This window comes from Euleptes europaea, chromosome 4 (genome assembly GCF_029931775.1).
Source record: "Euleptes europaea isolate rEulEur1 chromosome 4, rEulEur1.hap1, whole genome shotgun sequence".
NCBI lineage: Eukaryota > Metazoa > Chordata > Lepidosauria > Squamata > Sphaerodactylidae > Euleptes > Euleptes europaea.
Genome location: NC_079315.1, coordinates 114,674,760 through 114,702,235, shown reverse-complemented (window position 1 = coordinate 114,702,235; position 27,476 = coordinate 114,674,760). Strand labels below are relative to the sequence as shown.

The window sequence follows — 27,476 nt, the reverse complement described above, 5'->3', positions numbered from 1 at the left end:
AGAGTGGTAGAGTGGTTAAGACTAGTGGTCTGGAGCGGTGGACTCTGATCTGGAGAACTGGGTTTGATTCCTCACTCCTCCACATGAGCGGTGGAGACTAATCTGGTGAACTAGATTTGTTTCCCACATGAAGCCAGCTGGGTGACCTTGGGCTAGTCGCACTCTCTCAGCCTCAACTACCTCACAGGGTGTCTGTTGTGGGGAAGGGAAGGTGATTGTACGCCAGTTTGAGTCACCCTTAAGTGATAGAGAAAGTTGGCATATAAAAACCAACTCTTCTTCTGTTCTTGGTCCCGGGCACATTAAATACATTCTGTTTCCTGTTTTAAGGAGTCTCTGGTTTGGGTGTTTGTTTCTGGGTTCAACTTTCAGAGTGACCTGGCGTGCCTACAAGTAATTCCAGGATAATGCTACTGGACTCAAAACTAGCTTTTCTCAAATATGTCTTTAATCCCTTTCACAGGGTGTAAATATCTAGGGATGGAATGTAGGGAGCACTTGCCCACCTACCCCACACATCACTTACTTTCTATTTTTGTGCACTGTGGGCCAGCGACTTTCAGAGACTCCTTCTTCGGCCTCATGGGACACCAGCTTCCATCCTCCTGGAATTTGATCTCATCTACATCTGAACATTCATTTAAAATTTCCATAAAGAGCCTGGAAAACACCATCAAACATTCATTATTTGCTTCCATCAGTTGTGCTGAGGGGGGCTTAGAGGAGGGTAACAAAGATGCTGAGGGGTCTGGAGACCAAGTCCTATGAGGAAAGGTCGAAGGAGCTGGGCATGTTTTAGCCTGCAGAGGAGAAGACTGAGAGGGGATATGATAGCCATCTTCAAGTACTTGAAGGGCTGTCATATAAAGGATGGTGCCGAGTTGTTTTCTGTTGCCCCAGAAAGTCGGACCAGAACCAACGGGTTGAAATTAAATCAAAGGAGTTTCCGTCTAGACATTAGGAAGAATTTTCTAGCAGTTAGAGGGGTTCCCTCAGTGGAACAGGCTTCCTTGGGAGGGGGTAAGCTGTCCTTCAGTGGAGGCTTTTAAGAGGAGGCTACATCTGTCCTCAATGTTGATTCTATGACCTTAAGTAGATCATGAGAGGAAGGGCATCTTGGCCATCTTCTAGCATGGAGTAGGGGTTGCTGGGTGTGTAAAGGGGAGGTAGTTTGGATTTTCCTGCATTGTGCAGGGGGTTGGACTAGATGACCCTGGTTGTCCTTTCCAACTTTGTGATTACACACAAAAACACTGAGGGGGGAAAATCCATACAGAGCTATAGAGTGAGAACTGGGAGGGGTGAAATGGATAAAGTCCTCACTGAAGCTGCTAAAGCCTGGCAGCTCATAGCATAGCGTGGGGGTGGGGAAGCCTTCCACAGCAACCCAAAATGTTCTGCAGCCTGCGCAGCTTTCAGAACCCCTAAGGAAGCCTCTGACCCACAGCTCTATACGGCCCTGTAAAGGGTTTATGAGAGATCTGGACAGCTTGAAGAGATGGGCAGTGGGCAGAGTGGTCAGATGATTACTTCGGAGAGACTGATGCACTTTCCCCAAACTAGAACATCTTGTCCTCCTCAGATTTCCACGCCCCTCACTCTAATTGCCAATACTATTGCAGCTGGAGTTGAATCCCACCTGTAGACCCTTTCTTCTCTTCCCCTTCTGAAATAAGATGGTGGCACCATCAGGTAAAACAAAGATTATAAAGGCTTAAAAGGTACACTCGCATACTATGACTGTGAAGCCCTGCTAAGTTCTGACATGCACATATTGTCTGTCTCCTCCCAGCGATCTTCAGGTCTTCGTCCCCGCCCCAGCCAAAGTCCACATGGAGTTTGGTTGGGACAGGAAAGATTGCACTAGTTCCTGGAACCTGCAGTAACACCAGCCAGCAGCGGGTAAGTGAGTGAGAGAGGAAGGGTTCTTTTATTATTATTTTTAAATGGTGGCAGGGCCAAAGCAGCCCCAAATAATGCCAAATAAATTCAGCACAATTCACGGATCTGTTTTTATGCTCTTTTTAATTGCTGCCATTTTTGTACCGGTAAAAAAACAAAAGCAGCAACCGAAAATACCGAAAAGGTATTTTGTTTGTGAATTTGGCATATTGATATGCACACCTCTATCCAGACCCTGAATGCCAGGCTCTGAGTCTAGGATATCCCCTCCTCCTCCTCCATGATGTGTGTGTGGCTGCTTATAATTTTCTCGGTAGGGAAGTCCAGCTGCCTGCATATGCTCAAAGCCCAATTTACTGGCGGTGGGGGGAGGGGGGTAAGGAATAGCCAGCTGAGATTTCTCAAAAACGGAAAGTGATATATCGAAACCTCTCTCTCTCAACTTCGCAGAAAATTAAATAAAAATACGAGGATGAATGTAAGCTAGCTGTGCTTTGGAATTGAGGGCAGTCAGGCTAGCAGATACTTACAGGCAAGTTACTTTTGTGGACTTATCTGTGGTGTAGTAGTTAAGAGCAGAAGACTCTAACCTGAAGAACCAGGTTCGATTCCCCCCTCCTCCACGTGAGGCCTGCTGGGTGACCTTGGGCCAGTCACAGTTCTCTCAGAACTCTCTCAGTCCACACGGAGGCAGGCAATGGAAAACTACCTCCCAACATCTCTTGCCGTGAAAACCCTTCGGAGTCGCCATAAGTCAGCTGTGACTTTACAACGCTTTCCACCACCATCTGTAAGGCCAGTTTAAGATTACCAGCCAGTGCTTTGCCTGCACTTGATCCTTTATGGGTTTAGGATCAGAAGAACACTTCTGGCAATGGACATTCCAGGTTAGTTACTGAAGCTGCCGCCAAGTATTAATTCACTAAAGGGAGCAAATATATATACTTTAAAAAAAAGAATTTTAAAGACAATTAAAAGCCCAAGGCAACATCAGCATCATCTTTGCTTACCCATCTAATATGAGACTCTCATAAGCAGCCTTCTTGTCACACACAGGACAGATCCAGGTAGGTTTCTTCTCATTCATTTGGAGATAGAGGGCAGCATCAAAGCACTGCAGGTGAGTACAGGTAACAGCTCGGCAGGGGATGGTCAGCCTCATTTTCCCTAGCTGGGGACCCGGCCAGATAGAAAGAGAAAGGAAAAAGGGAAGAAGGAGAGAGAGTTGGGAATCAGAGGGGGGAAAGAAACCCATTGTTTGTGTTAACAGTGATGCCTTGCTAGTGAAAGCCCAAAAGTGAGTTCCGCATGTAGCCCACAGCCTACAATTTTCAACTTGGGTGGGCTGGTGGGTTTTTCGAAGTACAGTGTGAAGTCCTCTTTCACCCTCCCCGCTCAAGGTACCATGCTCCTTTCCAGAAGGTTTCAGTCATAACATTTCCCCATTATCTCTACAGTTTAAACCACTGCATAAATGTGGTGGTGCTATAAACAGCAAGCAAAGTCTCCCTGACGACCGGGGGGGGGGGGAGTTGCAAAGGGGGTAGTAGCTGTGTTAGTTGGTTATAGCAAAATAAAATTCTGGGGGTTCTGGCTGGGGGAGGCAATGAAGTGAAGGCTTGCACATTGAACCATTACATACTCAGAATCCCACCAGCACTGCCTTAAAGCAGGCTCACATCCATTGTCCATGAATATTTGCACACACACACACACCAAAAATAAGGTTACACAGCCTTATCCCGAGTCAGGCCACTGGTCTCTTTACCCCAGTATTGTCTATATCAGCTGCTCTCCAGGAGAGGCATTTCCAGGCCCCAAGATCTTTGAGCTGTTCCAACTACTCAACATGGTGTCTTCTGTAAGCCAAGTGTGAGGGTCCACCTGAGCTACAGGCCCCCTCACTCCCCTCTGGAATCCCTGCAGAAGCTCTGCTATAGACAGGACATCTCTACACTTGTTTCAAAAGGAAGGGGAACATTGTTTTCCCATCATGCACTTAAAATGTTTTAAGGGGATTCAAAATGACAAAATCCAGGTCCCACCTCTACAAACCCCCACTGGAATCAGCACGCAAACTGCTGTAACTTGCCAACATGGCAGCTCATGTAATTCCCAAAAGTGAAAGAAAAACAGGGCTAACTATCAATGTGCCGGCAAACAAGAAAAGGAAAAAAGATACCAGGTGAGAGCTTTATTGATCTGTGAAGCCCCTACATGTTTCGCTGTACAAGCTTTGTCAGGGGGATCAGAGTTCCTTTGTGCTGATCCTCTCCACAACAACTGAGTTGAACAATTGCTGTGGAGAGGGATCAGCACAAATGACCTCGGATCCCCCTAATTAAGCAAAATGCGTAGGGGCTTCACAAATAAATGAAGCTGTCACCTTTTTCCTTTTCTAGCTCATGTAATTGCCTTCCCCCAAGTAAGGCTAAATAACACCAAGAATTCCCTGTAAATGTTCATTCATGTGATTTCACATCTCTACTTACAGGACACATCAGCGACACCCGCAGGCTGGTAGTGGCAATTTCACTATCTGGATCCGCAGTGAGTTTCTCTTTAACTGTTAAGAGAGATTGGTAAAGACAAGATGCAGCTTTACTGCAACATAGTTGACACGACAGCCAGGAACAGACCATAACACCGCACAATTGCCAAACCGTGGCTTGGCAGTGAGTCTCCTCTTTGATCTTATGGGCTTCTCCCCCTCCTGCTCATAAAGGTATTCTGTCTCCCTTCTGTTTCCAACCAAGTCACTGGTTGAAACGCTGAAAAAGCAAGTTTGAAAACTGTGGTTCAGGCCAAAGTTAGCAAGAAACACTGGTAACAGTATTAATTCTCCCCCACCCACCTCCATCCAGTTCTGACGGAGAAATACTGAAGGATAAAGGGAGGAGAGAAACCACCCGAGCCCACATGAGCTCCTAGTCAACATAGAACTAAAATAGCACTTGTTGCTTAAGAGCTTGGAAAAAATAATTCATGTCTATTTCACCAGCTTGCAGAACACAAAACTAGCAAGTTTCAACCTGCGTGTGTGTGTGTTAAGTGCCGTCAAGTCAGTTCCAACTCATGGCAACCCTATGAATTAATAGAAAAGAGCAAGAGTCCAGTAGCACCTTAAAGACTAACAAAAATATTTTCTGGCAGGGTATGAGCTTTCATGAGTCACAGCTCACTTCTTCAGATATCTGAAAAAGTGAGGTGTGGCTCACGAAAGCTCATACCCTGCCAGAAAATATTTCTGTTAGTTTTTAAGGTGCTACTGGACTCTTGCTCTTTTCTACTACTGGAGACAGACTAACACGGCTACCCACTTTGAATTAATAGTGTCCCATTGTTAACTGCTTCGCTCAGACCTTGCAGACTGAGGGTCGTGTCTTCTTTTATAAAGTCAATCCATCTCATGATTTCCTGCTGCCTTCAACTTTTCCTAGCATTATGGTCTTTTCCAGGGACTCCTGTCTTCTCAGAATGTGACCAAAGTACGATAGCTAGCCTCAGTTCAGGCATTTTAGCTTCTAAGGAGAGTTCAGGCTGGATTTGATCCAGAACGCAACGTACTCCTGCTTTCAAAAAAAGATATTCTACACTGAGCTTGTAAGATGAAACGGGCAGAGTATGGGTCAGAAAGAGGTGGCCTGGTGCCTTACTGCAAGTTGGCATGCCAGTCTACCGGCCAGTCAAACATTATCAACCAACTGCTTATGCGTTGATTGCATTCAAATGTTCTGTGAAGCCAAGGATGCGACTGTGCAGGTGGGCAGCGGCAACAAGAGTCAGATCTAGCATCACAGCTAATCTCCCAGTAGCCAACAGGTAAACGACCACTTCCACCAAAACAGGGCCTGCTGCCCACATACCACACGTGCTCTAAAAGCTGAGTGGTTTAATAGTTGCTCTCTCTTTGCTTTGTTTCGGTTCTATTTGGCTTTCTTCTTTGGTTTCCAAATTGTAGGGTGACCCTGGTGTTCCAGGATAAAAGCCAAAGAGAAGAACCACTTATGGAAAGTTGATAATATATATATATAATTAATTCCTCGTAGAATGATGTAGCTATGATCCAGGAAAAAGAAAGCTGCGTGAATCAGCGTTATAGGTGGTTTGATTCCCCACTCCTCCACATGAGCGGCGGACACTAATCTGGTGAACTGGATTTCTTTCCCAATTCCTACACATGAAGCCAGCTGGGTAACCTTGGGCTACTCACAGTTCTATTAAGAGCTCTCTCAGCCCCACCTACCTCATAGAGTGTCTGTTGTGGGGAGGGGAAGGTGATTGTAAGCCAGTCAGTTTGAGTCTCCCTTAAGTGGTAGAGAAAGTCATCATATAAAAACCAACTCTTCTTCTTCTCTTTTCCACTGTATATGTGAAGGGGCACCCTGAAATCTGCCCCTAGCATTAGGCATGAAACGATGCAAGAGCACTGCACACTGCTTCCAACCTATCTGTCTGTCTGTCGTGCCTCTTTAATCCTTGCAGAAACAAGTTCCTGCTCTGGCAGTTGAGAGCTCCAGGGCCCGGGGCGTTTCTCTGAGACAACGTTCCTAAGCTTCCAAAGTGGCAATTTCAGAGTGCCTGCCACTATAGGGGGTACATTTTTGTCCTTAACATAATTTGAGGCTTGTAAACAAAAGTTAACAACATAAAGCCAATCAACAAGCAAGATAAGACTTAATGACAAGCATTAATGACAAGCAGTAGACAACCTGTTATTTCACAAGATATCCATAATCCAATAAAATCATAAGCAGCAGAGTAAGAACAGCCTGGTAAAAGATGCTATGAAACCAGTCCAGAATACAAGCCTTACTAAGTGATCACCCCACTACTATGTGCCTGCTGTAAAATATGACCAGAGCTAGTCACGTGTACATGACGCTTTAGAATCTTAATTTAGAAGCGGCTTTTTGAAAACCATGTTCTCCTGAACTCTGGCTGTATCTTGCTCTACCTCAAATTTAAGTTATATGGCACTCCACGAATCCAGGAGACACTGTACTGCTTTTACTGGAGAAATCTAGAGCTGATGACAAACAGGACACCAGAATAAAGAAAAATCACTCTACTCACTTAGTGCTCTTGAATGATCGGGGTTTCGAATGCCTTTCAGTTTTAGCCTCTGTAATAACATGGCTGAAGTGAGCTGGCGCACAAGATACACAGACATTGAGTAATTCTATTGGGGGAGACAAAAAAAAAAGCAATGTCATACCGACTCACTGGATAGGTCCCTCTAGTTCCAGTGATGTGGGTTTTCTGGAAAAATATGAAATCAGAAAGTTTTCCAAGAAGTATTCTGATGCCCTAAATTCAGTATATTTAGCATATTTACTGTGACCTTATTTATGCTCATCTGAAACTGTTCTGAATTTTTTAAAGGCAATTAATTTTGCAGCATACAAAAAGCTTCCAACTTACCTTTCCAATTTCAGATGCCCAAGAAATGGAAATCTGATTTGGCACTGCAGAGGATAGCCTAACTAACGACGTAATATTCAGTGGGCGTCCAGGTCTCTTTTGCTCAATCCCATTTTTGGGTGGTGGAGCATAACCCTGGAAAGCAGAGGAGAAACTATTTTTCTTCTTCAAGAAGTAGCTGGCTTAGCTACAAAACTCTAGAAAATTGGGGAAAGCACAGCCGGAATGGGATTTTTAAAGGGCTATAGTTATTTCACTGAAAGAGTTATTCAGCATTTCTAAGTCCCATTAATTTTGCTAGGATCTACCTACATGGTTAAGGAAACTTATACATACCAGAGGAAATTCCATCATGCCCCCCCTCATGAGAGGTCTTCTGGCAGCTTTTAAACACACCTTTGGTTCTGGAAGGCCTTCAAACAGGATTTTATGTCACTCTTGGGTTGCATCCTGTTGTAGACTGTGTTCATGGCATTTTGATAATTGATACTGCATTTTATGAGTTTTAAATTTGTAAGCTGTTTTATGCTACCTAAATTAAATATTCCTCTATGCTGACAAATAAGGCTTGGGTTTGTAACCTATGGCTCTAGAGCTAAGTGTGACTCAATACAAAACCAAATGTGGTTCTTAAAAATAAAACCAGTTTTTTAAAGTTAAGGTATGTTGGAGGAATAACACACTTTAACTTTAAAAAAATTATTTTCTTTTGGAGGAGGAGGGGTGCCTGACCTGGAAGGCCCAGGCTTGCCCAATCTTTTGTCAGGTCTCAAAAGCTAAGTAGGATTGGCCCTGGTTAGTACTTGGATGGGAGACAACCAGGGAAGTCCAGGGTCACTATGCAGAGCAGGCAACTCAAACCGGCTCTGAACATCTCTTGCCTTGTAAACCCTACAGGTCACCATAAGTCAGCTGCAACTTGATGGTACTTTCCGCCATCATATTACTACCGCAATTTTTAGCTATTATTGCTTTGTATGCATAGTTTTATTAAGTATATTTATTATCAATCTAGCAATTTTTAACCTAGTATTTTCCTTTTATTATGTGTTTATGGTATTGCTGACATGTTTGTAGTGGCCTACGGCTATATGCAAATAAAACCATTCATTCGTCATCATGTTGGAGGTGTAGGTGGGATGCTGGAAAACCAGAATTGACAGGAATGGAAGGCAAAGGTATTTTGGGATTAAAGGGATTCTTACAGATGTTTTACAGAAAAGTAGAGGTGAACTGCTGCCAGAAATTCAAGTGGGAATCATGCACAGATTTACGCCAGTGTACTGAACAACTGTGCAAGGTGCTCCTCTGCATATCACACTGTGAGATCTCATATGTGCCACTTCCTAATAAAGGACTTGCAACAGCCAGCATTTAGACTGCCAAAACGTAATGGATTATCAATCAACCTGTCAATTATCGGTAGCATTAAACTGTTTCAGTTATACAAACAGGCTCTCTTGTATATGGGCTCTGATGGTCTCTTTTTCTGAATTTTAACACACTATATGGCTCTTTAACTGTAAAAGGCTGGGAATCCTGCATTAGGCTTTCTAGTTTAGCACCAGGAGACTCTTCTCAAATACTTAAGAACTTACCGGCAATGGGAAAAGTTTCCCATTCACTTTTATGCATAAACTACTAGGGTAATTATCCTCTTGAGGGCAGCTGGTCTCTGCCAGGCACAACCTGTTTGCAGAAGAGAATCTTGTTGAATGGCAACCTCACAATCCAAGTTAAAGTGTATGCCAATTTTAACAGGCACGCATAAAACATTTGTGAGTAAAATTCACCTCAGCTGAACTTGCACAGTGTAATCCCTTCGGCCTCCTGGCAAGAAATCCCTGTTCACAACAAAAAGCAGCAGTTAGACAGTTCTAAAATGGCTTATTGGTGAGAAAAGCCAACATGTCATAAGAACATAAGAAAAGCCATGCTGGATCAGACCAAGGCCCATCAAGTCCAACAGTCTGTTCACACAGTGGCCAACCAGGTCCCCTACCATATGGAACACCACCTATATTTTAAAGATTACTTTGCTCAAGTGTGTGGATGCCTGCAACTGCTATGTGCTCTAAAGCTGCACATGCTTCCTAAGGATTGCTGCTGCATATACAGGACAAAAGGTGATATAACCATTTGCCACCGTAACCAAAGCTATGGATGCCTGCAACCGCTATGCGCTCTATTTAAAGCTGCACATGTTTCCTAGGATCGCTGTTGCTTATACAGGACAAAAGGTGATATAACCATTTCCCACCGTAAGCAAAGTCTGTGATCATGCGATCAGCCTCCACAGCTGTAGAGAAGCTGAAACTGGGAAGCTGACAAATCTGCTTTGAAGAAATTAATCAAGGAATGAACAACTAAATTCACTAGCTGGGTCAACTTGTATTTTAAGGGTTGACAGATTACCCTTCAGTGCTGTCTATTTCCTTGCCACGTTGTAGTGTCACATGCAGTAAAACGTAAAGGTGGCTGTAATCCCACAGATAATCACACATTTACAGTATGATTCTCAGTTCTGAAGAAGCAGCCAGCCCCATCTTGAGGTGGACTAACAAAATGTTTCTAGCTACAGCGAGGAGTCTTGTATCGTATTTCTGGTATTGGTATCCATCTTGGTGCTTGTAAGGTTTGTCTTTGTCATACATTTGGCCCCACGGACACTGAATATGCATTATACGTTCGCCGCAAGGATGTTGAATCAAGCTTTAGTCCCCAAAGGGAAAACAAGGTCCACAGATAAACCCAAGTGGTTTCCCCGCAGTTTCATTTCTTTTCCATTTTTGCCCAAGGAACTTAATCAAATTCTGCATCAGTAAACTCGTGAAAACATTCCATCGTTACCTGGAAATGCAGATTTCTCTGACCTGTTGAGGTGTTAAAGCGAAGATGAAGAACTTCTCCTGAAACCTCTGAATACTGCTCTGTACTAAAGAGAGGCACACAAAAGTAACCTTTATGGTGATAACTGCTGAAGTAGTCCAGAATGCAGTTGAGAAAAAGGCAAGAGACTATACTTGAAAAGCACACACGTATGACTTTAAACTGAATGGCTACTGTGTTGTTTTCACATATTCAGGACAAATAGAGGTCATGAATGAATCCCCCTGTAGTCAGAAGGCTTTAAAGTTTGTAAGGAGCCATTATATTTTTCAGTCCTCAGGAGTTCAGCAAGCTTATAACAGACTGGAAAGGATTTGATTGTTATACATAATGGATGGTGAGAGAGACTGCTTCTTCCTTGCTTAGTCCTGTTTATCCTACCTCATTACACTTTTGCCTCTGCACCCCCATGAATCACACCTGAAAAGATTTGTGACTCACACCAAGCCCCTCTCTGCACCAACTTTCTCTCCGACTTCTGTAATCCTTACAAAGACATCCAAAGCCATCTCCTTCCCCTACCATTGGCAGAAGTAAGCTCAGACTCTGAAAGCTCACGTTGTAAGGTGCCACGGAACTCCTGTCCCAATTTAGCCACTGCAGTACTAGTAAGTTACATACTATCATTTACAAACTAACTCCGGAAGGCAACACTTCAAAAGTAAATGTTTTAGGTGGCTCTTGACAAGTTACCATATAAAGCACAAACTTTTTGCTCCAGATTCTTAACAATTAGGCGCACTAATGGACCTCATAGGAACCTAAATCTCTGCGCAACATTGCTATTGTTAAGAATCTTTTGTTACAATTCCAATGGTTACTTTTTTTCAGCATTACATCCACAGTAGATTTTATGCATTTCTTATTTACTTCATTTATATCCTGCCTTTCTCCCCAATGGGGACTAAAAGCGGTTTACATCATTCTCCTCTCCTCCATTTTATCCTCACAACAACCCTGTGAGGTTAAGTTAGGATAGGCTGAAAAGAGTGTGACGGGCCCAAGGTCACCGAATGAGCTGTCAAGGCAGAGGGCGAATTGGAACCTGGGTGTCCTGGGTACAAGTCTGACACTAACCACTACATCAGTGGTCCTGAGTTACACCAATATCTGAAGTTTTCCTAGGGTTTTTTTTAAAAGAAGTGCGTGCTTAACATTTTTTCTATACTATGGCACTCCTGCATTCTGGCACTGAAGATTCTTCAGTGCCAGAATGCAGGAAAGTAATTAACAGCTGTGCCCTGGTGTTCTTCCTTGCACACATAATGCAAGTTTTGTTTCTACCATTCCTCCCTTAGAGAAGTGAGATTATGGCAGCCTTTTCAGACATTATGACTAGAGGCTGACAGCCATTCTGTACTCAAGATGTTAAGCAAGGCTTTACTTCTATTGAAGGGGTATGTGAGAATATGCTTAAAAGCCAATGCGTGGACACCAGACTGTGTAGCACCCGCACACTAGTGTCACTGCCTCCATTGTGCATGTGGTTGTAACTTTTAAAACTTCCCCGTGAAAAGCTTTTAGCCCGAGAAAGGGCATTCTCGCCACCTCTGTTTGATCCAGTGAATTATGCGCCGACATTCTAGCAAACGCTTACCTAAGCTGGTAGGTTTGATGAGAACGTCGAGGACATCATAAAATGGAAGGCTCTTCAGCTGGACGTCAGGATGCACCGGTGGGATCGGTGGGGACGGCTGCTGCATCTCAAAGCGAGGCTTCGTCTCCTGGAGCAGCACTGAACCAAGTGGCGAGGAAGGGGACTGAGGAGTGACTGAAGTAGAGGGTATCGGCTGCGGCTGGAACCCGCCCAGGTCAGGCTCCACGGGGGACGAGCTGCTGTCCAAGTTGAAGACCGGAGGTTTTATAGCGGACAAGTCGGAAAGGCCTTCTATCGTCCTGGGATAGCGCCGCCTGTAGAGTTCTCGGATCTTTATCTGAACCGCCGGGCTGCAGCCACTCTTCAGCAGGTGCAGTGCCCTCATCAGGAGGTCATGTTTGCGTCCACTTTTGTTACGTCCAGCAAAGCCCAACAGCACTTGTAGTTCAGAGACTCGAAAACTTGATACCATATTCTGACAGGGGAGACAGATTAAAAGCATCAGTGTGTGGAGCTGGAGGGGGTGAGGCACATGAAAGTCTCAAAATAAGGAGTTGAAGATGACCACACATGAAGCTGCTTATACTGAATCAAACTCTTGGTCCATCAAGGTCAGCCCTGCCTACTCATAAGCAGCTCTCCAGGGTCTCAGGCAGAGGTCTTGCACATCATCTACTAACAGCTCCTTTTAAGTGGAGATGCGGGGACTGAACCCATGACATTCTGTATTCCAAGCAGATGCTCTGCCAACCGAGCCATGGCCAATGTTCAAGGGGGCGAGGGCTCTTTTTCTTCCAATTTCCTTCTAGTCCCATTCATAACATTCAATAGCATTCCACAACAGCAAACAGACAGGGCTACAGACAAGTATCCTTAAGAAAATGAACCTGTGTAATTTAGCACTGGAATACCAACCCAATGAATTCACTACAGCAGGATTAGCAACGTTGCCTGTATTTAACCAAATTAATCCAAGTACCACTGAGAGTTCTCATGTGTTCAGCTAAATAAAATGATATGCTCCCCGCCCCGCACACACAATTCCTGCAATATGACTAGCTAGGTTCAGATCCAGCAGCAGCTTAAAGACCAACAAGACTTTCAGAGTATATGTTTTTGAAAGTCAAAGCTCCCTTCATCAGATATGACTACTAACCTGCATGTTAATGAGACTGAAGCAAGTCTTTACAACTCCCAAGGCAGCTTCTGGGAAAGTTCAGCATACACATCATTCAAATGTTACAGAAAACACCTAACACATTTCAGATACAACACAAAAAAAGATCAGTTCCAAACATGATCCTCTCTTTGAGTAGGCTCTAGCATTGCGGTGGTAGTCATGTGAGATATGGTCTCATTCTGAACTGTATTTCTCCCCACTTTCTGAAATCTAAACCCTACATTCATCAGAAATCAAACACAAAGCTTCACGTGAACTAGTCAGCAGAAACGCTGAAAACCACAAACACCACCTTATATTCTTCTTGTGCGCCAAGCTGAAATAGCATGCAAATACACATGGAAAGCCATTCTTGGTGAATACCCCCCAACAGTGGGTCTCCTTTTTCCTAGAGAGCCACTGAAATCTGGTCCTGACTCAATTCACTTCTGGAAAACCTGGATGATTTTCCCTATCCAAGTTAAGCAGTGTGTGTGTGTGTACGTACTGTCCACCATATATTTTAACTGGATTTTCCATTTGTTCCTACCTGCTACAAGGAAAGGAGAAGGAAAAGAAACTGAAATAGCATCCTTCTGCAGTTGAAATTTCAGCTTTTTTTGATCAACCAACCAGCCCAGCCAATTGTCAATGAACAGGTGAAAGGTCTCTAGTAAAGTGAGCGCTTTGCACACTCTGATCATCCCTGCTCTTGCTAGCAGCTTATCAGCACAGCGGTGAAAACCCATAAGTAACACAAGGTTTTTGACATGGCTTCTGTCCAGTCATGTGGAGCAATATTTTCAACGGAAGAAAAAAGCCCCCCACCCCAAATGGACTGAGCACTGGACTAGTCTGGAGGAAGCTTGCTGATTTATCAACTAGGCAGTCACTTCATTTCATATGTCACTGACTTCTGACCCATAGACACAGGAGTGGAATTCTGCAAGGTCCCAGCATATCACCAAGGACCCAACACTGGGAAGCAAGGTACCAGAAATAATAGGCATGAGGACAGCCATAACTTAAACAAATGGAGGGCAAAGAAGAGGCCCAGGGTAGAAGAGGGGGCATAAGAGACAGGGAAGTTTCAGTTATAGAAAAGTTTGTGGTTAGCTTGGAATGTCCCGAGGCCATCAAAAATAACTTGCTGGATCAGCAACACATTTTGGGTTAAGGGAAGTGGGTGAAATGATGTAATGTATAATTTTAGGACTGGCTGGAAAGGTGTGACCTCTTTCTTCTAACCTATAGAAGAAAGGGGAGGGACTATTGAATTGGGCTTGTAGGGCTATAAAAGCTTACCCCTGAGTATTGTAAGCATCAGGGACCCTTCCCTTGGTGGCTCCTTTATTGATCAATAAATATATGAACAGATCTCTCTCTGTGTCTGGTCTTCTCTATTCTCAGGTAATTATTAGATTAAGAGGATAAGAGTGTTGTGTAGCTTCTGACAGCCCCACACTTCAGAGTGTAAAACCAATAGAGGTTTACTGTCTTAAGGTACCTCTTCACTATTGCATCCTGTATCTTTAGGCATTACAGACAACAGGCTCATGTTATAACCATACAGGAAGGGCAAGCATTCTGACTGACAACAGCAGTAGCCACAATATAAGCAGTTTGGCCAAGATTAACTGCTGTTCTTGTGTCGATCCTGTATGACTGGGAATCCAGGCAGGGAGATAAGTTGCAAGAACTGGTGCCGCAACTGCAAGACAGGTTTTACTATGCACAAATATGCACTGCATAGTTGTTGCTTTTTTAATTTACCCAACAAAACAGGGTAGCTTTAATTCATTAAAAAATTAACAGTCAGAACAGCAAAGGCACAATAAGGTAGAAGTAGTAGCAGCAAAAACTTAGCAACATCAATTGCAGAGTGATAAAAGCAGCCATTTAAAGGGGGTATATTACATTACAGACACACACAAACGGACACGTCCTGTCCCTAGAAGTGAGGCTGCCACCACAGTAAGAGATGGAAAGAAAGGGTAAAGTCTGGACAAGCTGCAGTGCAACAGCAACAGAATAAGCAGTCAATTGCCAGTGTAAACTAGTGATGTGAAAACCCAGATTTTCTTTAAAAAAGGTAAGTCAGCATTTCTCGAGGACTTTTTCCAACAGAAACACTCAAGAGTTTAGGGGAACAATGGAAGGGAAAAGCTCTTATGAAATACTCTGTCATTGGAATGAACAAACAGCTTTCAAAGTTTAAGTCACTTAAAAGATACAGTACGAAGACTTTTATGTAAGAATCTATAGCATTAGGAAATGCTAATTCCTGTTTTACCATCGACATATCAAGGATATATATTTACAGCTAAAATGCAACTAATTTTGTCCACAATTAATATATTATGCATAGGAATACTACACTGAAATGCTTAATGACTTCAATATTCTGCTTAACTATAAAATATGCTACTATTTCTGTGATAGAGGCTGTTCCTGTCCAAACACCCACTTCTGTTCACCACAAAGTGTGCTTTCTCTATTTTTGGTGTTTATTTTTTTCCAACTTCTCCAATGGCAAGAACTAAAACACATGTGCTAAAGGCATCACTGGGTACAACAATCTGCAGCTCCATCTGGCATTGGTACGATTTTATATGCCAGGTTATAAAAGATGCCTTTTTATGTTAAGGCAGAAAAATAAATTTAGGTATGATTATAACTGGACACCTTTAAATTTTTCCCAGTATGTCATCCCCACCCCCCAAAAGTCCATCCCAGCCATTGCTTTAACATTTCTGGAAGCCATATGTATTTAGTATGAATGTCTAGGTTTAACTCAGGCATCACATCAAATCATATTTTCTGCTAAACACAGCATGGAACAAAACAAATGATTTTAGCTTAGAGCTGATTGTCTGCTTTTGTACTCTTTTCCTGAAGCTCAGAGCTTCATAAATTCACCTTTCCATGGTGCAGCAGCCCCCAAACACAGACTGAAGTCCATGAACTATGGTTTTTCAACTCAGACATTGCATCAAAACTGTGACTATGCTCAGCAGTCATAACAGACTGGGCACAAAAAAACAGGCCGCAGTCATGTTCACACTTCCCCCGCCCGTTATTGCAGAGCTCCATTTGGTTTGATCCAACTCCAATTTGCTGCGATGCTGAAAAACAGGCACCTGAACCAGGTGAAGCTTATTTAGAATCACGAGCTGGAAGGGGCCATACCAGACATCTAGTCCAACCCCCCACACAATGCAGGCTCACCCTAAAGCAACCCTGACAAGCATTTGTCCAGCCACTGCTTGAAGACAGCCACAGCCCTAAGCCGCTTCCACTGCCAAACTACTCTTACCGTAAAACCACAAACAGGTTTTTCATCTGAGACAGGTGAAGAATCCTGACTTGAGAACAAACTCACTCCACTTTGCCAAGGTAGCTGAGTTTAGATGTCGTGGCAACTTGAAGCATGATCCGAACGGGAGATATTGATTCAAGAGGGAGTGGGCCAACACAGCAGCAGCCTGTATTTATGCTTCATCCATTTGCTGTGACACCTAAAAGCAGCCAATGTCCGTAGGGACCAGTTTGCAAACTCACTCCAAAACCATGGTTTCCACTTCTGAATTGCCAGTCTCCAATTCATTAGAGCTTTCTTAACTTTGGCATGGTGTCTGAATTTACCTCAAGGTAGGGGCAGAAACACCTTTAAACAAGTAAGTAAAGTAGTCTATCAGGCGTGATCGGCAAGACAAACTAGTAAGACATAATACAGAATGAAGTTTGTTGAAAAGTTCAATATAAATGCATGTAGTCTGAAATAGTGAGCCTCATATGTCTAGTCTAATTTTTAATATCACATATCCATTCTTCTCCCGTAGGAACACTAGAAGCACAAAGAATTAAATTTATGGCAACTCTCTAACCTCGCTTATCTGGAACAATGCATAAATGTTACGATTTGTGTGTTCAGCTCTTATGAAAGTTGATCAGCCGCGATAGATGTTTACAGTTTTCTCTCTCGTATTTTCTTGGAAACTTTTTGCACATTTACGACAATGTTTCTAGTCTGTTTTTCTCACTGAGACTCAAGGCAGGATGGTTGATGCGGTGGTTTTTCAGAATCCAGAGGAAGGATTTGTTGTGAGGTTGCCTAGTCATAACACATACTGCAACATTAAGCAACAACATCATTGGCAGCCAGAAGAAAGGGTGGGCAAGCCGGGCCAGACCAAGAAGAAAATGGTGGCTGATAGAGGGAGCTGCTGCAAGCCATAGAAAAAGCCAGGCCTGCAACAAGGGGACTGGAAGGGGAAAGTGGTAGCTGGTGGGGCGGGGGGGAAAGCAGACAAGCAGCGGAGACTGGAAATCGCGCCGTTTTCCTCTCCCTAACTCTCATCCCAGGGAAGAAGGCCCTCAAGAGGCTGGGAAAACGAGATTATACTGCTTTCTCCTTTTTTCTTTCCTTGCCCTGCTATCCCAGCTCCTCCAGAGACAGAAAATGGCAGGGCAGAAGAAGCCCCCCTCCACCAACACCCCCGCAAATTTCTCACCACTTGCTTTCCACTAGTTCTGAATACAGTTTTGAATTTTATTTCTTCTAGCCTGGTCAATTAATGTTTTCATTTTAGCATGTAGTTATTTATGAACAAATGACAGACATTTAACATTTGAGGAGAGTTTGCAATGGGGTTTAAGAATGATAAAAGAATGTAAATGGTCTTTGAAATTGTATTTTATATAGGCGGGTAATTTCAGGAAATCTCTTTACTGAAACCAATTTGAATTCAATCCTCACTGTACTAATTCTGTCAAAACGACAGCACATAAGGTTCTAACTAAAGCGTTTGTAATTTCATTGTTAGAACAATGTTAGTTTATGATAATTTGTGGGTAGTCTTACTTGCATGACAGAAGTTTCCAATGCTAATGGAGTAGGTTTCTGTGGCTTAGCTATGTATCTTGATCGGCTTTGTAGGCGACATTTTCTTATAACGGTCACCATGTTTGTGTCTGGAAAACAAAAAAAAAATAGTAGGAAAACATAGGTACATGGAAAGTGCCTATGAAGATTTTTTTTTGTTTGAGCTCCATAGCACTCCTATTACTTTTACTAAAGAATTTAGGTGAACTAAGAATAGGAAGACAAAATTCACCCATGTTCAAAGGCTGGGTAATCTGACCAAACACATATTGGCACTGATGTTCTCAAGTACTGTTGAAGATGTATTGGAAGAAATGTAATCATCAGCAAGGAGTTAAGTATTTCTGGTGTTGCATTAGTGTAAGTTTGCCATTAATTTTCTAGCAACATTCAATGCATCATAAGAAAGGGTATTTTTTTTCCAACTTTTCAACGTAGAAAAGCAAATACTGAAAAGGAGATAGGTTGATCTTCCCTTTGGTTTTAATGAAGTATAACAGTCTCTTCTATAGTTTACTGTCTCATAGTATCTTGTGTTTCAATGTAGCGAACAGCAATTTTTCTTCCAGAAGACTCCACTCTGCCAAAGGAGATTTATAGAGCATGCTGCCAAATTAAGGGAGGAGGCGCCCAATTAGTCCTAAGCAAAGCCTCCTTGTGCTCTCGGAGATGCCAGTTTGTGCAATTAAAGTAGATGTCCAATGGGAAAAGCTGCCCCACACTGCTGACTACGCCATCCTCAGCTTCACAGAATCTTGGCCAAGGTCACACAATAGACCAACTGACACCACTTAGCTAATCAATGTTTGCATGCAGCTTCCTATTCCTAAATACAAGAACTAAGCAGAGAGCTAGTGAGCGAGGCATAGAATGGAAGTGCAAGAGAAACAACCTACTTGCTGTTTTTGTTATGGAAGGAAAAAACACCACAAAACAGAGCTCCTTAACATTTAAGGTTAATGGGAAAGGGTGGCCTTCCCCGACCCACCCAAGAAAGCTTACATCTTATGGCTTATTTTTACACTGGGTGATATTATGAACTACAGATAGCTCAGAAGACAAATAAAATGAAGTATTAGTAAGAATAAAGCTGAAGATGAATATTATAGCTGGACAAGTGGGGGGGGGGTCTGTGAAACTCAATCCCTCGCCAAGCCCGGCACGGCTCCACCACCTACCACTGAGCCTGGCTGCCAGCATCCTCTTCCGCTGTTGTGCCCAGAGCAGCTGCCGGGGGCCTGCGCTGCTGGGTCCAGAGCAGCTGCCTTCTCTACTGGTAAGTGTGCTGTCTGCACATGTGCAGAGAACGCAATTGTATTTTGAGGGGGATATAAACTTCCCCATATATTTTATTTTTTTATTTCATATTTTTCTGCAGACCTGGGGAGTCCCTCAAGTTTGCAGGAAAATCTGTTTAGCATTGGTGTGGCCCCAGTCCGTGGATTTACGTATCCGCAGGTGGAGGCTATACGTCACTGTTATATATAGATACTATTGCACAGGAGGAAAAAATTAAACCCTGTCATAAGTTGTATGTAAGAAGGGCCTATACGTTCATAGTACACGCAGCGTAAGTGTCTTGGCACGTGATTCAATCTATTTGAATCATTCAGCAAAGGTTTAGAACAGGAGTGGGCAGGCTTCCTGCCCTCTCTCTCTCTCTCTCTCTCTCTCTCTCACACACACACACACACACACACACACACACACACACAGCTAAAAAAAAAGAGGTAAATGAGTTTGTTTTTTTGCCATATCAAGTTACATCTGCCTTAAGGCAACCCAGTAGGGTTTTTCAAAGCAAGAGGCTAACAGAGGTGGTTTGCCATGGTCTTCCTCTTCATAGAGACCCTAGTATTCCTTGGTGGTCTCCCATCCAGGGTCGACCCTGCTTAGCTTCCGAGATCTGATGAGATCAGGATAGCCTGGCCTATCCAGATCAGGGCTGGTAAATGAGCAGACAAGCTCAAAACGTGTGACTTAAAAAAAAAAACGGAGAGCAGTTTTTTTTAAAAAGAGACATGAAGTGGAAAAGACATCACAAGACATTTGCCAACATAAAGGACATCACAGAAAGGTTAATATTCCTTCAAACAACTGTCTTCTCATGCAGAAGCCTGGCAAGCAGGAGTGCTAATTGGTGATAATCAAGGACCCACTAAAAGGGTGAAGTACAGAAAGGATCAGCTCTTCCGTCTGCTATTTCTAATAACATGGTGTGAAAAATCAACTGAAGGTAAAATACTCTTGCAACAGTCAATACACCATAACTGAATGGAACAGATTCAGTATTTTGCATTAGATAGTTGAATTCAAGTCCAGTAGCACCTTAAAGACCAACAAGATTCTCAGGGTATGATCCCAGCCCCAGGAGGACTTGTTTCAGAGAGAAAAATCAACTGACTTCTCAAAGTTATGAAAAAGACAGATGTCAGCCAATGAGCATGAATGTGTATTCCATTCATCTATTTCACCTAAGTTGAAACTTTCCAGTGACTATACCACATTGCTTATTTATATACGTTAACATAGTTTGAAGACAAACGTTATCCAAGGAAAAGAGCCATCACATGTAAGAACAGAACTCTTTCACTTTGTATCACTTTACTTCATACAGTTTCTCTCATGCTCACCAGACAGTTCATACCAATACAAGCCATTAGGATAACTACACAGTGATTTTTGTCAAGATAGCTTGAAAAAGAAAATAAGAACTTGCCTAATTCCCACTAAAGTAGTCCACCTCCGCATAGGAAATAAGACCAAATAAGTAATAAAGGACACTACTAAGTCGAAGAGCAAAATCCACACCACCTCTTCAATGAGATGTGCAGTAACTGGAGTCACAAGCAATAGGAAGTTGTTGAACTTCAGCTCTTTATTTCTGTAACTGACAAATAATACAAACATAGCTCACATTGGGAAAAGATCACCTCAGAATCCCGAACTATCACTCGACCTAAAAGTGGTATAGGACCCAAATGCATGTTTCTGAGGAGAAAACTAGCCTTACAAAGGGCAGGGAACAGACTACAAACCGCACACAAGAAAACAGAAGACATAACAAGAGGGAAAGGAGAGGAGGTAGTGTATTGCAAAGTGTGCAAAAGTGATTTGAAGAACACTTGGGGGTCACCAAAGAAACTCAGCAAAAGTGGGGGGTGGGGGGGAGAAGGGTGAATGGAAACGTCACAGTCTGACCTTCAGATACAGAAGGAAACAGCTATTTGCTGTTAGCAAGTAGCACCTCTAGACACCAAGAGTTTCAGGGTATGACATTTCCAGAGCCAAAGCTCCCTTAGAAGATGAACAGATGAGAAAGGGCTGTGGAAAGAGCCTCAGGAAGCCAGTCTTTTCACATGCAAAAAAAGAAAATTGGGGGGGGGGGAGAGATGCAGAGGGAGAGAAAGAATAAGGATTTTGGTGATGGGCCTTAAAGGGGCACCAACTGGGAGAAAGGCTGGTGGGGGAGGGATGCAAAACCTGGGGAGAAAAAAAATCGAGTCTCTTAAGCAGCCAGGTGAATGGCACAAGGGGACAGGGAGACAAAAAGAGAGAGACCAAGGAATGCTGAATGCAAGTGTGTGTGGGGGGGGGGGACAGAAGTGGGACTTTATTGAGGGGGAGATTAACTGCAGGATAGTTCCAGAAGGGGTAGCCCAGCTGATCACAGAATCATAGAGCTGGAAGGGACAAGGGTCATCTAGTCCAACCCCCTGCCCTAGATCAATTAGATCTAAGTCCAGCAGCACATTTGAGACCAACAAGATTTGGGGGATACAACACATGAAGCTGCCTTGTACTGAATCAGACCCTTGGTCCATCAAAGTCAGTATTGTCTATTCAGACTGGCAGCAGCCCTCCAGGGTCTCAGGCAGAGGTCTTTCGCATCACCTACTCGCCTATTCCCTTCAACTGGGGACGCCGGGGATTGAACTGGGACTTTCTGCATGCCAAGCAGATGCTCTACCACTGAGCCACAGCCCCTCTCCATGGCTCTCTAGGGTCTCAGGCAGAGGTCTTTCACATCACCTACTCGCCTGTTCCCTTTAACTGGAGACGATGGGGATTGAACCTGGGACCATCTGCATGCCAAGCAGATGCTCTACCACTGAGCCATGGCCCCTCCCCTCAGGATAATAGGCCAGCAAGACAAAAAACGTTGAGACAAGTATATCAGGACAAGCTGACCCTGGAAAAAGGTGATAACAGTTAAAAAGTGGGGGGGGGGAGAGAAAACAAGCAAAGCAGCTAACTGTTTTATCATAGAATAGAATCACAGAGTTGGATGGGACCACTGGGGTCATCTAGTCCAACCCCCTTCACAACTACCTCCCCCCCACACACACCCAGTAACCCCAATCCACACCCAGAAGATAGCCAAGATGCCCTCCCCCTCATGATCTGCCTACGATCAAATAAGGTTTTAAAAGGACAAAAAGGGCGAAGGTTTTTTTTTTGGGGGGGGGAAGGGGGAGAAGTCATGCTAGGAAAAGTGGAGGGCAGCAGGAAAAGAGGAAGACCCAACAAGAAATGGACTGACTCCATAAAGGAAGCCACGGCCCTCAATTTGCAAGATCTGAGCAAGGCTGTCAAAGATAGGACATTTTGGAGGACTTTCGTTCATAGGGGTCGCCACGAGTCGGAAGACTTGACGGCACTTAACACACCCACAAACACAAAGGGAGAATACAATAGGGACATCGGTCCTTGTGGGCTATCCGTGGTCTTGGTGCTTTCTTTCCTGACGTTTCCCCAGCAGCCGTGGCCGGCATCTTCAGAGGAGCAACACTGAAGGGCGGTGTGACAGCAAATAAACTGTCTTCTTGAAATACTGATCTCAGGTCTCTCTCTCTCCCCCCCCCCCCCGCCCCCACGAACCCTTGTTTGCCATATCAACGGTGTCTCTAATAGGGACAGTTTATAGGCCGGAGAGGCTGAGCTTCGAGCACTTAAAGCAGGCTGATTCGAGGAAAGGAAGAGGGGTTGATAAAAAGGCGGAGGTGGATATTGGGGGGGGGGTAGAAGCAGGCCACCAGAGGGGGAGGGGGGGAGGAGAGGGGGAGGGGGGGGGAGGGAGGGGGGGAGGGAGAGGGGAGGGGGGGGAGGGAGGGGGGGGGAGGGAGGGGGGGAGGGAGGGGGGGAGGGAGAGGGGAGGGAGAGGGGGAGGGAGGGGGGAGGGAGGGGGGAGGGAGGGGGGAGGGAGGGGGGAGGGAGGGGGGAGGGAGAGGGGGAGGGAGAGGGGGAGGGAGAGGGGGAGGGAGAGGGGGAGGGAGGGGGGAGGGGGGGAGAGGGGAGAGGGGGAGGGGGGGAGAGGCCTTTCCTCCCTCCCCCCCCCTGTCTGGCCGGTCCTCAGCGTGTGGAAGTCGGGACGGGGGGGGGAGGGGAATGCCCCCCAGCAGCAGCAGCCCCAGCGCCCGTCTTCCGAGGCTGCTCCGAGGGGGGGGAGGGCGGGAGGCGGTCCCCGGGGGCGGGGGAAAGGGAAGAGAGGCTCCCTCCCGCCACTCCTTCTCCCGCCGGAAAGATGGACGCCGCCGAAGGGGTGGAGGGAAGGGGAAGGGGGGGGATCCGGAGGGCGAGGGGCCCCGCCGGAGGAGAGGAACCGCGGCCTCCCGTTCCCCCCCCCCATCCATCCCTCACCCGCAGCTCCTCGAAATCCGCCATTTTCTACCCGCCGCCTGACTCCGCCGCCGCCGCCGCCGCCACCATCCTGCTCCCGCCGAGCGCCCCGCCTACCCCCCGGCCGCGTGACAAGGCGGGGGGCGGGGCCCGCGCCAGGCCACGCCCCCTCCGCCGGCCGTTGGCGGAGGCCGTTGGGAGGCGGAGCCGGCCTCGGAGTTTTTCCCGCGCGAGCCTCCCCCGCACCTCCTCCGCGCCCCCCCCCCACAGGCGGACCGGCCCTTCCCCGCTCGCTTTTGGGGTGGGGTGGGGTAAGGGGGTCAAACGGACCAATTTTGGCCAAAAAGACACCGCCTCGAATCCGGGGTTTTGTTTTTTAAACCGTTTTCCTCTCAAAAGGGGCGCGCGCGCGAGTAAATTTGCCTCGAGGCAGCAGGGTAGATTTCCCCTGACTATGGAAGATCCACTGATTTAACAATTTGCAATGATCCCTTTTCCTTTCTGTAAAATGTATTGGAGGAAAGTGTTGCGGATTCCGTGGGCTGCCAAAAAAACAAATCAGTGAGTTATAGGTCAAATCAAGCCTGAACTGACCCTAGAAGATAAAATGACTAAACTGAGGCTATCGTATTTTGGTCACGTCATGAGACGAGAAGAGTCACTGGAAAAGACCGTCATGATAGGAAAAGTTGAGGGCAGCAGGAAAAGAGGAAGACCCAACAAGAGATGGATGGACTCAATAAAGGAAGCCACAGCCTTCAGTTTGCAAGATCTGAGCAAGGCTGTCAAAGACGGGACATTTTGGAGGACTTTCATTCATAGGGTCGCCATGAGGCGGAAGCGACTTGACGGCACTTAACACACCACACAAAATGTATTGAAATGTATCAGGACAGCCAGGGAATAGCTGGTTGCTGGGCAGGGTATCTCTGCGCGCCTGTGTGCTAAGGAATTGGGGCAGGAGTCACGGAGGGTGACAAGGAAACATAACAAGAACTGGGTGAAACTGTGACTATACTGCCGCCTCCGCGTCTGGAGTGCTATCAGCTTTACCCTGAATGTTGATGGGCTGTCGTCTCTTGGAATTTGAATAAATATCCCTTCCTCAGTATGATCGGGGCTCAGAGATTTTTACTCGGTAGAGTGCTCTGGGTAGCAGCTGCTCCGAATAAAGAACTGTTTTCTTGCAAACAACGGTCTCGGGTCTCCTTCTCCCCCACGAACCTCTGGTTTACTGCATCAGCCTCGAAATGCGGCCTTCCTCGCACGTTTCCCGCCTTTTCTTTCCCGCCTCACGTTTATTTATTTCCCTTATTAAAGTCTGGGTTTTTTGGGGGGGGTTGTTTCCTCCCTCCTCCCCCACTTTAATGCCACCTGTATCCCGGCCCAAGGCTGGCTAACATCATTAGAATGACATGATATAATAGAAACCCGGTGTGCAAGGCTTGCCGCCGAGCACGTGCCGCGTTCAGTGCCTCGCCTTCCTCCCCAACGCCTTCATACATCACTCCCCTCCTCGCTAGTAGCGTTGCCAACTTCCTGGTGGGGCCTGGAGATTGCCAGGGATTGCATTTATGGGCACTCTTTAAAAAGTAGGGTTGCCGGCCTCCAGGTGGTGGCTGGAGATCTCCTGGCATTGCATTTATGGGCACTCTTAAAAAGTAGGGTGGCCGGCCTCCAGGTGGTGGCTGGAGATCTCCTGGCATTGCATTTATGGGCACTCTTAAAAAGTAGGGTGGCCGGCCTCCAGGTGGTGGCTGGAGATCTCCTGGCATTGCATTTATGGGCACTCTTAAAAAGTAGGGTGGCCGGCCTCCAGGTGGTGGCTGGAGATCTCCTGGGATTGCATTTATGGGCACTCTTAAAAAGTAGGGTGGCCGGCCTCCAGGTGGTGGCTGGAGATCTCCTGGGATTGCATTTATGGGCACTCTTAAAAAGTAGGGTGGCCGGCCTCCAGGTGGTGGCTGGAGATCTCCTGGGATTGCAACTGATCTCCGGGAGACAGAGGTCAGTTCCCCTGGAGGAAAGGGCCGCTCTGGGAGGTGGCCTCTATGGCATTGTCAGAGTAACAAGTTGCCCATAATAATCTGACAGAGACAGCTGACAGGTAGCTGTCAGATCAGAGGCATCTAAGATGATGCAATAGGCGGCAATAGCCTTGCAGGTTCTAGGGTGAACTGCAACTAACCGGTTTCAAGCAGTAAGGATGATGTAATACTGTGGCCAGGTCTGCAGGTGGCCTTATTGGTTTCAGGTGGTGGTATGTATATAAGCCTATGTAACTAACTCTGTGTTGGGAAGTTTGGTGGAGAGAAGTGTACGTGACGGTTTGTCTTTTATCTGTGCACTGTAAATTAAACAACACTGTTTTCTATAAAGCAAGGAGTTCTGGTGGTGTGTCCTGGATAACTGCTAATCCGCCTGCTTCCACGTCAGGGATTGTACCCCATTGAAGCCCCTCCCTTCCCCAAACCCCACCCTCCTCAGGCCCCGCCCCCCAAAAACCTCCAGGTATTTCCCAACCCAGAGTTAGCAACATTATTGTTGTTAATGTTACCAACTCTGGGTTGGGAAATACCTGGAGATTTGGGGGGGGGGAGAGAGAGTTGGGGGGGAGAGAGTTGGGGGGGGGGGAGAGAGTGGGGGGGGGAGAGAGTTGGGGGGGGGGAGAGAGTTGGGGGGGGAGAGAGTTGGGGGGGGGAGAGAGCTGGGGGGGAGAGAGCTGGGGGGGAGAGAGCTGGGGGGGGAGAGACTTCAGTGCCATAGAGTCCAATGGCCAAAGCAGCCATTTTCTCCAGGGGAACTGATCTCTATCGGCTGGAGGTCAGTTGTAAGCTCAGGAGATCTCCAGCTAGTACCTGGAGACTGGCAACCCAATGCACAGGTCAGAGATGAGATTACACTGGTGGTCATTGAAGACAATGCAATATGGCAACAAGCTATTTTTTATAGGGTTGCCAACCTCCAGGTGGGGCCTGGGGACCTCCCAGAATTAAAACTCGTCTCTAGGTTAACAAAGATAATTTCCCCTGGAGGAAATGTTGGCTTTGGAGGGTGGACTCTATGGCATTATATCAAAGTCCTGCCCCTCCCCAAACTGTTCCCTCCCAAGGCTTAACCTCAAAATCTCGAGGTATTTCTCAACTCAGAGTTGGCAACCCTAATTTATACCTCACTATTGCAAGAAGGCCCTGGCCACAGTGGGCACTGAGTGGGCACAGTGATCTCTAGCTGAGACACCCCCTCCCCATTATGTATTTGATTTGCACTGTTATTTACACTGTATTTTAATTGGCAGGAACCTCTTTGACAGCCAATTTTTTGCTATAAAGCAGGGTAAAGGTGTAATTTATTTAACTGGTCATCTGCAGGAACCAACGTTTGAACCTTTATATAGCTATGAGAACATTTAACTGCCTTTCCTGCAGAGGTCCAGGAAATAACTGCAGATGGCTACATGGGGGGTGGGGAGGCAGGCATGCTGAACATTAATTATTTAGTAGTGAACCAGTGTTGCATAGTGGTTAGAGTGCCGGACTAGGGTCTATGAAAATTCTGGAGATTAATGGTGCAATTATTTCCTGCCCCGAAGCATTATTTTCTGCCCAAAGGCTTACAGATATCTTAACAACAATAATAATCCTTGTAAATGGGTATGGAATTTACAGGGTGTGGTGGTAGTTTTTCCTGACTAATTAGCATTACGCATAAGGCTGTATGTAATGTAGGCCCTTCCCATTTCTTAGCCCACCCACTCAAGTCACATCTTCATGCAAATGAACGCAGAATCACAACACAACATAATTAGGTCACATTTTGAAGCTGTGCTCTAATTAGAAACCTGTTAGAAGGAGATCTTCAGTTCCATTAGATTAACACTGAAAAAATAATCCTGTGCACACTTATTTAATTTACTGCATTTATATCCTACCTTCCAGTCTCGTGGGGACCCAAAGCAGCTTATATGATTTGTTTTTCCTTGTTTTTTAGCCCCACAACAA

At 45.5% G+C, this 27,476-nt stretch overlaps 1 protein-coding gene across 1 annotated transcript in view; it reads right to left on the bottom strand.

Annotated features, from left to right (window-relative positions):
* The window catches only part of PIAS2 (protein inhibitor of activated STAT 2), a 30,526-nt gene extending 7,010 nt beyond the window's left edge, over positions 1 to 23,516 (bottom strand). The window contains exons 1-10 of the mRNA XM_056848860.1: positions 23,497 to 23,516; positions 11,813 to 12,287; positions 10,177 to 10,261; positions 9,120 to 9,170; positions 8,925 to 9,015; positions 7,327 to 7,461; positions 6,979 to 7,084; positions 4,395 to 4,468; positions 2,913 to 3,073; positions 527 to 660 (exon numbers count right to left, since the gene is read on the bottom strand). Of these exons, the coding sequence (XP_056704838.1) occupies positions 527 to 660; positions 2,913 to 3,073; positions 4,395 to 4,468; positions 6,979 to 7,084; positions 7,327 to 7,461; positions 8,925 to 9,015; positions 9,120 to 9,170; positions 10,177 to 10,261; positions 11,813 to 12,284 (1,309 nt within the window). The 5' untranslated portion in view covers positions 12,285 to 12,287; positions 23,497 to 23,516. The remainder of the gene's footprint in view (positions 1 to 526; positions 661 to 2,912; positions 3,074 to 4,394; positions 4,469 to 6,978; positions 7,085 to 7,326; positions 7,462 to 8,924; positions 9,016 to 9,119; positions 9,171 to 10,176; positions 10,262 to 11,812; positions 12,288 to 23,496) is intronic.
* Between the last annotated feature and the right edge of the window lie 3,960 nt (positions 23,517 to 27,476).